The sequence below is a fragment of the Raphanus sativus genome, unplaced genomic scaffold, assembly GCF_000801105.2.
Source record: "Raphanus sativus cultivar WK10039 unplaced genomic scaffold, ASM80110v3 Scaffold0916, whole genome shotgun sequence".
Lineage (NCBI taxonomy): Eukaryota > Viridiplantae > Streptophyta > Magnoliopsida > Brassicales > Brassicaceae > Raphanus > Raphanus sativus.
Window position 1 is genome coordinate 15357 of NW_026616230.1, and position 12769 is coordinate 28125.

Consider the following 12769-nt stretch of genomic DNA (forward strand, 5'->3'; position numbering starts at 1 on the left):
GACAGCTAAGGGTATCTTTACCTCCAACAGATTTGGATGTTTGGACTCTTGTGCAATCATTAGCTGTTGACAGCTTTAGGATAAGATTTAAACTTGTCTATATAAGAACAGAGCGCCTCTGTATTTTCTCTCAAGTTGAAAACATTAATAAAAAGTAAAGTTGTCTTCTTCTTCTCTGTGCAACTTTCATGTGACACTGTCGTATAATTATTTTGTGATGTAGTACCGTACTAATAACGGCCTGAACTAAATCAAGTGGTGAGTGTCAGTCACCGTGGAAGCAGTGACGTCTCTCGGATTCCGACACCTACCGGCTAGATCTAGCAGAAGTAAACGCCCCCTTCACCTTTCAGGGAGAGAGATTCTATCCCTTCTTCTCTATCGCTTGTCTCCCGTATAAGTTCAAAGACGCACCTAATGTGTTCGATGAAAGTCCTAACTCAAATGTCTACAACAATTCTTCCTGTACTTGGGGATGTTAAAGGCACTGAGACTACGAAAGGAGGTCCGGATAAGCAGCTAACGGAAGATTTGATCAAGGTCGATTTTCTGGATGCAGCAAGAAGGCTTTAAGCCAGACGTTGTTACAGTTGCTGCCTGTTCTACCTGTTTGACCAGCGCTGAGGGATATAAAGCAGGCAAAGGAGATTAATTGTTATGCTTTAAAGAATCTCTTCTTGCCAAATGTATCATTAGTCACTTCCTTGATAGTGATGTACTCAAAGTGCGGTGTTTCAGAGTATCCTGTCAGACTGTTTGACAGGTTGGAGCAGAGGAATATGAAAGTATGATTGACTGCTATATGGAAAACAAACAGGCCCAGATTCTTCTGTTACAAATGGGTAGGGTTTTGACTGTTTGCAGTGATCCTCAAAGCTTTGAAGCTGGGGAAGGAGATTCATGTGCACATTTCTGAAATTTGATCCCTTCTGTTTCTGCAAGGATCATGAAGATATATGTATGGACAAGGTGGAGATATCACAAGTAATTATCACTCTTTCGGTACTGTTGTTTGTCAAGGGCTCTCTGACATGGACCGCCATTTTATAGGCCTAAGGATGCAATAAACTGTTTTGAGCAAATGCTACCAGGAGGTATTCTCCTGACGCCTTCACATTTACAGCAGTTTTATTTCTCTGCCCTCGAGATGAATTTGATGCACCAGACATACAAATGGTCATTGAACTTCTTAATCGCGTTGGTCGTGATGAAGGGGCGCAAAGACTTGCGGTATTGAGTTCGTCATCATCCCTACAAACCTGACTGCAGGCAGATTCAGATACTTTGTTTGCTTCTCTCCAAAGCATCAAGTAAGTTACTTGAAGATTGCATAAAAGTATATAATGTTATCTTGTTTGCAATAGCTTTCATTTATTATGGAATGTATATTTTTCTTAAGATTAGTTAGTGGTTCGTTAATGAAAGAAAGTCTTGTTAGAATAAAAAAATCTTATATTTTTTAGGAATTCATACAACATAATACCAAACAAGTCCATGTTACTGAACGATAATTCATATTGAATCAATTTCATAAGCATATATGGGATAACAAACAATTGGAAAAAATATATAAAAAATAAATCACACCTCACAATCTCTACCATAGCTTATAAAATAGAAGCTGTGTGTCTACTACTAGTACAAATAGTTTTAAAAATATTTGTGAAGAGGGTCTATATCTGGGACCCATTAACCTCATCTGTTAAAGTAACTTATTTTAGAAGAAAGCAACTGCCCTTCCCTCTAAAACTCAGATGAACTTTATTCTTTGCTATACCGTTAGAATCAACAACCCTTTTGCTAGACTCTGGAAACTAAACCCTAATATGCAAGCATTCTAGACCATTGACTTAAGCTGGTATTAACTCTCCATGATTTTGGGATTAGGGGTCCCAAAGAGAGTAGTCAGTCTGGTATGCATCCCAAACATTCATCCCCACATCATTGTCAAACCCCATTGAGTCATATGATGAATGCATCAACATGGTAGGAGATCCCAAAGTCGACTCGTTGATCGCTTGAATTTCTCTGGGAGAGAGACTGACCATCGTTTGACCTACGTTGGAGGAGCTTGAGGTATCCACTTGCATGGCTGGCTCTACTGGCTCGGTTCTGAGGCCGAGTGCTGCCTCATGAGCTGCCATGCGAACGCTGTCTGCACTAGAGTCTGCAGGACGTGGCAAGCTGCTGACGAGGTCAGGGAAGTTGAGACGAGCTTCTCGTCCTCTGAAATGGAATGCTGCAACGTCATAGGCAGTTGCAGCCATTTCAGGAGTCTCGAAACTGCCTAGCCAGATACGGTTCTTGGTCCCCGGTTCACGGATTTCAGACACCCATTTGCCCCATTTTCTCTTCCGGACTCCTCTGTAGGCAGATGGTATACCAGCTTGGCCATCTTTTCGAGATTTGTTACTTGAGTTACTAAGACCAGACATGAGCAAACACAAGCAGAACCAAGGGTTTTCTCAAAAATGTTTGCTGTTTAGTGTTGTCTGCTTGGATTCTGATGTTGGAATGTTAACAATGGTTCGAAGTTATTTATAAGTGTGGATTAGTGTCTTAAACAGCCGATGAACATGTACACGTTTTAAAATATCTCTAAGCTTCAAAAGTGTCTTCCAGGAAATTTCAGAGGTGGTTTGTCCGTTTAACAAGTGTTATGTCTCAAATGGAGAACACTAGATTCACTTAAATAGTATTACTGTGATTATAATAATGAGAATTTAAAGGAAGGAGGCATAATCTGGATTTTGTTTTAAAATTGAAAAGAAGAAATGGAAGTAGTAGAGTTAATGAATTTGGATGTTACTGCTGTAGAAGACGCGGTTTTGTTGCACATCACCTGTGGACCCTTTTGTGATCCATTCCATAACTTTGTCATGCTAAAGGTAGGTGGAGAAAGTGGATTTATCCTCGAACAAATGTCAAAGATCATTGGATCATATACTCTTTCGGAGTCAACTCAAATAGAATAAAAAATTAATTGGCAAATCTTTTTTGTGTTTGAAAAAAAATGGAAGAGTCAATTGTAGTCCTTTTTCTATTTGTAAGTTGTAACAGAGTAAACTTTTATCAAATCTCAGCCTAATCCAAAGTCTTTAGAAATCTCTCTTTTTCTACCCCAAATAAGGTATATTAGGACTGTGATTTTGAACTAAACCAAATAATTTTTTTTGTGTTTTGGTTCATGTTCGGTTAGATATTCAGTTCAAAATTCAACATATTAAACAATTTTGGTTAGCGATTCGGTTTGGCAGGCAATCTGTTAGTTCAGTTTTCAAAAAATATAATTATAACCAAATTATAATAATTTTAACCAAAATTCAGAACTTAGCTAATCAAACTAACCAAAATTAATCAAATTTACTAGAGTTTTCAACCAAAACTAGACCGAGACCTAAAATTACAGTTATTTTTCACTAGACTTTTATTAATATAACTATCCAAATACCAAACCAAATTTTGCTCGATTTATTTAGGCATAATTGATACAAACCGAAGTAACTAAAAATTGAATAACCCGAATTAGCTGAATCTTCCCTATATGACCAGGCATAACGTTGTGGATGAGACTCGGTCACTGGTTTCCATCAATAGATTTGAGTTATCAACCACTAGATTACTATAATTGTGGCTTTAAATTTTTATGATTCGGAGAACTTTAGCAACAAAATGTTGGTTTATGTTCAAATGCAACCATTAATAAAAGTTAGTCTATTTTAAATCAAGCTGATAAGCTTTGAATACATGCGGAAGTTTTTTTGGTACAGTGATTTAAGTAGGAGTTCATTAATTTTTCTACACTAGAAAATTACAGTTTTTTTAAATACATTAGAACAAATTTATCTCTATTATAAAGCTCTTCTATTTTAAAGAAAAAAATAGCAAAATATATTGGAAATAATCTGAGTTTAGAAAGTTAAAATCAAAAGTAAACAAACGTTTCATTAGACCACTGCCATCAATTTTCTCTTATATACCTGACTTGATAAAATATACACTTTTATTTAATAATAAAAAATTATGAGAAAAACATAAATATTGAAACATTAAAAATATTATGAAAAATATAAACTAAAAGTAGTTCAATTAATCATAAAAATAATCAAAAATATTATTGATTGAATAACTTTGAATAAAATTAAAAAGCATAACTTTTTAAAAAATATTATATTTAAAATGTAAAAATTAAAATATTACATATTATACACAGAAGAAGTATAAGTTTAAACGATTCATACTTTTAAATAATAATGAAATGTAATGCGAAAACATATGATAAAATTTAAAAGTAAATACATACAAACTTAGTGGTATTATAAGTTATAAGTTTGACTACATCAACGAATTTTTTTATTAGTTAGAAAATAAATTTAGATCTTTTAAAATTATAAGTAAACAACTAATATATGAGTATTTCGATCTGAAAACTTTAATTTTAAAAACTACTAGTATTAGTGAATCAATACATATTCAAGACATAAAAAATGAATCTAGTGGATACTTCTTCTTTCCCTTTTGTTGTTTGCACTTTGGGTTTCATCAGTGTACGCACTGAAAAATGGGTTTAACGCGTTGAAGAAAACAATGAATCAAGTCCCAAAAACTCATTTCCTAGTAAAAGATACAATGATGTATGCATACAACAATGCGTTGCTTTTTTCAAAAAAAAAAAAACAATGCGTTGCTTAATTATATAGAATACCTTATTATACAGAAGATTAGTGTTTAAATATTTATTTAGGCACTAAATTAATAAACTATAGAAATGTGTGGTTTTCAACAATGGAAGATGTTCATTGGGTCTCATATAGTATAAAGGGGAATTTTCAAAAATATCACTTTTAAGGTATCACTATTCATCTTTACCACCACTAAATACACATTTTCAAAAATACCTTATTTATTAAAAGGTTAAAGGTTCTTATATCTTTGTTTTTATATGCTTTTCAAAATTCTAATTATAAACTCTAAATCCTAAACTTCCAACTCTAAACCCTAAACCCTAAATCCTCAACAATAAACCCTAAACCCTAAACTATATACCCTAAATTCAATACTCTAAACCTTAAACCCTAAAACCTCAATTATAAACCTTAAATCATCAATTATAAACCTTAAATCTTCAACTCTAAACCCTAAACTATATACCCTAAACCCTAAAACATCAAATCTAAACCCTAAATCTTAAACCTTCAAATCTAAACCCTTCATTGAAAGTGGTGGTAAAAATAGTTAATGTAAACATGAAAAATGGTATTATGAAAATGGTATTTTTGATAATTTTTCTAGTATAAATGATGAACATCGAGAGAAAGAGAGATGAGTGTGTGGGTGAACGTGGAAGTAGTGGTAAATTGCAGCTGGATTCCTATTTTTGGGACTTAAAAATACAAATGGTGGTGAGTTGCATGCAGCTGGATTCTTATTTTTGGATGTACGTAACTAGTCATAGTTATTACTAGTTTAATCAGAAAACATAAGACACTCCTTTTGTCCGAAGGAGGCCAAACATTACGACTTTTCAGCTTCCTTGACCATTCGTAATTTCGGCGTGGGAATCGTTTTTTTTTCTTGCTAAATTTAAACTGAAATTCATATGAAACTTTACACCAAGAACTGACGACAATCCGATAACAAATCATCAACGATCTCTTCGAGACATCAATCGTTTGAATCCTTTGTTAAACAATAAACAATTTGGTTGTATTTCTATTATTTTATACTCCCTCTGTTTTCTTTTATATGTCGCTGTAGAGATTTCACACAAATTAAGGTATTTAGTAAATTATCATTTTTAGCCTTCGTTGATTAACTATCTTGTGTCGTAACTCATATTTAATACAGGGTAAATGGAGTCTTTTTTCACTATAATTTGCATTGATTTCTGTAATGCGTCAAATATATGGAAACAACCAAATTGTTCTAAAACGTCATGTAAATAAAAACGGAGGAAGTATATTCTTATAATTGTGTTTTTACGTTTCAATTAAATAAAACAGTTGTAAAAAATACAAAAAATAATTTACATATTTTAAAACAAAAATAGTAATTTACATATTTTAAAACAAAAATAGTATAAACATTTTTAAGTTTTTATAAAAAGTGTTATTTGAATATTTTACGTTTATTAAGGGAATCTAGATGGATATATGTTTTTACATAAATTACAAATATTAAATTATTATATACAATAGTTTTAGTCTAGAAAACTGAACATAAAATTTATTTCAAATAGTATAATTTTACGTATAATAATATAGTAAAATATATAAAAATTGTATTTTTCATAAGTTGAATTATTTGTTAAATGTTAGAATCTCTCCATTTTTCCTTTAGGATTCGGATGAGTAACTTCTGTGATAATGAAAATTAGTATATGCATGAATCATGATCGTCACTATTTGTATTGTCATGATTCCTATTTCCTACGACAAGTTGAAGATTTGAGTAGAAACAAGTTCTCGCGTATCTGTTACATAAAAAAAAAACAAGTTCTCGCATACCATTTAAAGCAAAGCCACGAAAGATGTTTTTCTACTATTAAAAACATTCTAAGAAAATAAAAAACAGAAGTTACAACAAATGCTTACTGCAACATACAATATAAGTTTTATCAATCACTTATGGTGACTCTGAGTTTTCTTCGACCAACTTTTATGATAGCATGAAGTAAAGATATGTCCAATCACCAATCCAAAAAACAGACCAGGTCCGTAGGCTATTGCAGCTGCTACCCAACTAAACATTTGTTCATCCGCCTCTAACACTTCCTCCAGCTGCTGCTCTGTTGCAGGAAGCGAAGCATGACTTTTTCCACATATTTCTTCGAGACCAAAGAGTCTAGGGTTGTCGGAGAAAGAAGAACAGTTTTGTCTTTGAAACTGCGTGCCCTCGTGGCACCGGACCTTCAAGGAAGTTACTAGAGAAGTTCATGTACGACAGAGAGGAGAGCTCACCAAGACTTTGAGGGATTTGACCTGACAACTCATTACGCGATAGGTCCAACGTCTCGAGCTTTGTCAGATTCGCCAATGACCGTGGGATATGGCTTGTGAGGCCGTTACCTGACAAGTTGAGAAGATGCAACTCTTTCAGATAGCACAAAGATTCAGGGATCTCGCCGTATATCATGTTTCCGGAAAAATCAATGGCTCTGAAGTCTTGTTGGATCCGCTCGAAGCTCGTCTCTACTCCTTTAATCACCATCACCATCGAATTACGATAAAAGACGGAATCGTTGATGATATCCGCCATGTAAGGGTCATCTTCTACCCTCGTTCTGGTCATCTCGCGCCAGCTGGAGAACCAATGAGGTGGGAGAGTTCCGGTGAAGTCATTGTGTGAAACGGTTACTACTTACATCAAAATGCTTCAAACTGTGGAATCCACTCATGTCAGATGGTAGCGTGGATGTGAAGTTATTAGAGCGGAGGCTAATATGATAAAGCTTGGTTAAGTTGGTGAATGAAACATGAATAGTGCCGTTTAAGTTGTTTTGGCCAAGTGACATGACTTGTAGTTTGTTAAGGTTTCCGATGGAAGCCGGAACCTTGACCTACCAAATTATTAGTGGAAAGTTGAAGATAGAAGAGATAAGAAAGGTTTCCTATTGAGGAAGGAATCTCTCCTATGAGCTGGTTGATCCCAAGGCTAAGGTATCTGAGCTGGTTTAGATTGCCTATTGAACTTGGAATTGCACCTATGAGAGTGTTATCCCCAAGGTTAATGTGTCTTAGCCTCTTTAGATTGCCTATTGAAACCGGAATATCACCTACCAGATCATTGTGAGAAAGGTCAACTAGTGTGAGACGAGATAGGCTACTATTAGTTTTAAGAGAGCCGTTGAGCACGTGATCTGGCCAGATCTATCATCGCACGTGACGCCCTTCCAAAAACAGCAATCATCAGTACTGCTTTTGTTCCATGGAATTGGATCGAACTCTTCAATGCGAAACTCGTCTTTGAATTCCAAAAGAGCATCTCTCTGGTCTGGGAGGAAAAAGTGGAGTGGAGGAGAAGCAAGAGTGTGGATTAGGAGGGAGATTATAATACCAGAAAAGCAATAACAATGGCTTCGAGTCATGATCTTTTTTTTCTTTCTTTCAGATTGTGTTGTAAGGAATGTGTTCATGCTTCACTGCCTCTCTTTAAGAACAGGAGCACAGTAAAAGTGGGGCTGTGACTTGAATTCGGTTGGTTTTGCATAAATGACTTGTACTATTTGTCCCCAACACTTTCCACATAAATTCCAATGCACATTCAATTTGATATACAACTACTATATTAGTAGCATAGATAAATATACCAACAAAATGCATCGACAATACTTTTAAAGTAAAAATGCATGAACCATAGTCAACTTATATACCGAAAAGCAAAATATATTATCTCCATCTGAAAAATTAATTTGTTTGAAAGTCAAATTATTTTGAGATTAGCTATTGCCTATTACTTACCGAAGCTATAAGGGAACATCTCGGCAAATAGAAACCGAGTATTTTTTTAGCAATGGTCTTTGATTATTTGACTAAATGCTTGAACATTCAAACGTTAAATTACATATGCTGGAGAAGAATGACTTTGAGCTCATTACACTTCAGAAGACACCTTACTGCTGCATGTAAAGGATGCAGAGCTTATTACCAATTTAGATTCACTTCTCTTCGTCTCTGGATCCAGTTTATATTCTTTTGCGGCTGTTACGCTATTTTTCATGTACAAAATATATATTTTAAACAAGTGTGGATTCTTCATAACACCCAACTACATAAGATATAAGGTTAACAGAGTCGGAGCTCTCTTAAAAAGGTAAATTAGAGCTTGATAACATCTAGGTCGAACCTAGGAAACTTGAAGCTATGCCCACACAAAAAACCTAAGATAGTCGTACACTGGATTACTACTACTATAAGTTAGATTCATTCTTCATCTCGCCCACTGTGGCTCAACCAGTGACAATGACGCACCTTCTAGACCTTCTTGGAATCTTCTTGATTTTCTTAATGATGTCATCACCTAAACTCCCTCTTAAAGTCAGTTTCTTAAGGACAGCGCAGTTCCTCAGAAAGAATCTTGCTAATTCCATCTGGCTTGATGTTTTTGTTGTGCCTGGTGCAGCCAGCTCAACATACTTGAGAGATGACACGAAACACGGCGGCACAGAGGAGAGTTTGATCGGGCATCCCTCTTTATCAAACTTAAATTTCTAAACAAGGAGATAGTTAAGTTTTATGGGATGATATGCAAACGTTTACATACAAGAGACTCACCAGGAAGAGTGTGTGTAGATTCGGGCAGCAACAAAGAACGGTTGGCAGCAATTCCCAAAACGACTCAAGGAAACAAGCTTTTAACCAAGACAAGTCAGAGAACTGAGGTAACTGTTCCAATTTTGAGTAATTATGGATGACCTGTGTTCACAATATTAAAAAAAAAAATGTAATGATACTAATGCATTCTTGTATTAGGTATATATATTGTTATTTAGTCAACACCATGAGTGTGTGTACCTGTAGAGTAACAGAAGATATCTCCATGCCGCGGACTCTAGATATCCTGCTGAGAAAATTACGGATCATAGTCCTCTTGGAATCATCATAATCATCGTCATCATCATCTTGGTACAGTAATGCAATACCGTACTTCCCATCAAAGTTAACATCGATTCTCACCAGTGCATAGGGAGCAATACTGTGAATAACGACGCTTCGAGATAATTCATCACGGAGACTCATAAGCTCAAGCCTCGGAGCATCTATCTCCACAGCATGATCCTCCTCTCCCAAGAGACAACCTTCGAAATCCTCAATACCTAGAGCGAGACTTTTCAAAGACTTGGACCGCACACGCAAGGTTGCAAGACGCTCAAAGCGACCCCTGATTACGGTCAGCTTCTCGAGAACATGGCAGCTAGCTAGAAGCACATCAAGGTCGTCATCGTACCTTACTCTATCTAAACGCATAACCTTGAGACAAGGCAGGGAGACAGCAGACGCTAGTTCAGAGCCGCACAAGTCCACGTGGCAGAGACTTAAGCTGACCAAGGTGGTACACGAATACAGCGAAAGAGGCATCCAAACAAGTTCGTAATAATCTGAGTCAACCTCAAAATCTAGATGGCGAACTCTGCGCTTGACTAAAGCATCTATCCATGACCCCAAAACACTATCCTCTTCAAAATAATCATCAACATACTCATGGGCTCAGCTCAACTTGAATCTATTCAAGGTTAGTTTTTCGTCAGATTCAAGAAACCTATTGTCCAAATCAATAAACCTGAAATCGTCATAGTGGTGGAATAGGTGTGAGTCCAAGTCGAAAACAGGAACCTGTAACCAGAGACTCCTCCAGCGTTTCGACAAAAGGCTGCTTCGATATGAATCTTTTGTCGACAGGAAAGAGAGTATGTGACAAAGCAACGAATCTGGTAAATCGTTCATCTCTGAGTTGCTTTGCTTCTCTTTCGCCAACTTTTTCTCCATTACTTGCGCTCTCTAAACCCTAAATTGTCACAAGACCTTTGGTTTCTCTCTCTTCTTTTAAAGCCGCCACCTCAACATTTCAAACTCTAAAATCATGCCACGTATTCTCATCTGTTTTTGTTCCCATCTCTCGATTTTGGGTGAGAAAATTGGACTCTTACTATCGATGGCCCGGCCCACTACAATAACTTTTATTAGAACTGATGAATGTAATAATCATTATAAAGCCCATTAGGTAGGTAACTCGTTTACTAGTTCATTTGAGCTTTGAGAATTGTATATGCAGCATCAACTTTACATTTGTAGTATGATTACGGGAGGAGACCATAATCTCCTTTGGACAGCACAAGTCGCGGTACGCTAGAGTCTTTACTTGTGTTTTCCTATCCAGTCACAAACCTCTGCAGTAACATAACATAGCACCACGTCGAGGATTAACTCTCATTCCATTAAAGATTTCAAGTTATTCTTGGATTTCCAGATTTTCCAGAGCATCCAAAACAGAGTCAATTCTGGACTACTACAGTATTAAACCAAAATGGCCGACATGCTTAACAATTGTGATTGATCGGACAAAATTGAAAACTGATGTAGATTGAGCTAATAACTTGAGAACTGACGAGATATATATGCTACTACAACTCTACAAGTCCTTAACAAAACGTTGTATGAAGAGAAATAAATGTATAAATGATTATAACTGCATTACTAAAACTTTGACACTCGCTCTCAGGTTTATGAAGTGGATTAGCAAGATTATAATCATTCATATTATATTGATTCAAGATATTCACATAACCCCCAACTTCAAGATTAATAGAGTCTGATTGAGAGTATAAAACTCTTAAAGAAGGCAAATTAGCTTGATAACATCTAGGTCGAACCTAGGAAACTTGACAATGACGCAAAAAAAGAAGCTAAAATAGTCTTACATTGGATTACTACTACTACTATAAGTTAGATTCATTCTTCATCTTGTCTAGGGTTATATAAGTTGTGGCTCAACCAGTGACAATGACGCACCTTTTAGACCTTCTTGAATCTTTTTGATTTTCTTAATGATGTCGTCACCGAAACTCCCGCTTAAAGTCAGTTTCTTCAGGACAGCGCAGTTCCTCAGAAAGAATATAGCTAATTTCATCTGGCTTGATGTTTTTGTTGTGCCTTGTGTCACAAGCTCAACATACTTGAGAGATGATACGAAACACTGCGGCACAGAGGAGAGTTTCATTGGGCATCCCTCTTTATCAAACTCAAATTCCTGACTCAAACAAAGAGGTAGTTAAGTTTCTATGGGATTATGCAAACTTTTTGCATAGAAGAATAATAAAGACGCACCAGGACGAGTGTGTGTAGACTCGGGCAGCAACAAAGAAAGGTTGGCAGCAATTCCCAAAACGACTCAACGGAAATAAACTTTTAACCAAGACAAGTCAAAGAACTGAGGCAACGGTTCCACTTTTGAGTAATTATGAATGACCTGTGTTTACAATATTCAAAAAAAAATGTAATGATAATAAATCATGCATTTTTGTATTATTTATAAACTGTTATTGGAATCAAACATCATGAGTGTGCCTACCTGTAGAGTAACAGAAGAGATCTCCATGCCGCAGACTGTGGATATACTGGTGAGGAAATTACGGATCATAGTCCTCTTGGAATCATCATCATCATCATCATCATCATCACCATCATCATCATCATCATCATCATCATCTTGGTACAGTAATGCATAACCGTCCTTCCCATCAAAGTTAACATCGATTTCACCACCGCACATGGAGCATACTGTGAATAACGACGATTCGAGATAACTGATCACACAGAGACTCATAAGCTCAAGCCTCGGAGCATCTATCTCCACAACATGATCCTCTCCAACAGACCACTTCGTAATCCTCAATCCTAGAACGAAACTTTTCAAAGACCGCGGACCGCACACGCATGATCTCAAGAAGCTCAAGCGATCCCTGATTACGGTCAGCTTCTCGAGACAGGGCAGCTAGCTACGAGCGTCTCGAGGTTGGATTCGCCGCTCTCGGACGACTGGTCGTACCTTACTCGTCTAAACGCATAACCTGTTAAGGAAAGAACGATTGAATAGACGAAATGAAACCGAAACGGAAAACGTTTTCATAAACGTTCATGGAGTCGAGATATGATATCTCTTTCCTTAACTCTTTATATTCGCTCGCGTACCGACGGCCGGGTTTCTAAGATTGGGCTGTGGCCTGTTTGTTTCTCTTTTTGTTGTGGTCCGTTAGCGTTTGGGCTCTAGCCGC

At 36.3% G+C, this 12769-nt stretch overlaps 1 protein-coding gene and 2 pseudogenes across 1 annotated transcript; all 3 read right to left on the reverse strand.

Moving 5' to 3' along the window:
* Window positions 1-1739: 1739 nt before the first annotated feature.
* Window positions 1740-2489, reverse strand: LOC108831121 (ethylene-responsive transcription factor ERF021-like). The gene has a single exon (XM_018604687.2). The coding sequence runs from the start codon at window positions 2433-2435 to the stop codon at window positions 1884-1886; it is 552 nt and encodes a 183-aa protein (XP_018460189.1). The 5' UTR covers window positions 2436-2489; the 3' UTR covers window positions 1740-1883.
* A 6271-nt stretch (window positions 2490-8760) lies between these two features.
* LOC108831115 (F-box/FBD/LRR-repeat protein At1g16930-like) lies at window positions 8761-10530 on the reverse strand (annotated as a pseudogene).
* Window positions 10531-11447: 917 nt separating this feature from the next.
* LOC130503308 (F-box/FBD/LRR-repeat protein At1g16930-like) lies at window positions 11448-12565 on the reverse strand (annotated as a pseudogene).
* Window positions 12566-12769: the final 204 nt, after the last annotated feature.

Excerpts from the sequence above, each read along its gene's own strand:
- LOC108831121 (XM_018604687.2), bottom strand. The coding sequence starts at position 2,435 with ATGTCTGGTCTTAGTAACTCAAGTAACAAATCTCGAAAAGATGGCCAA.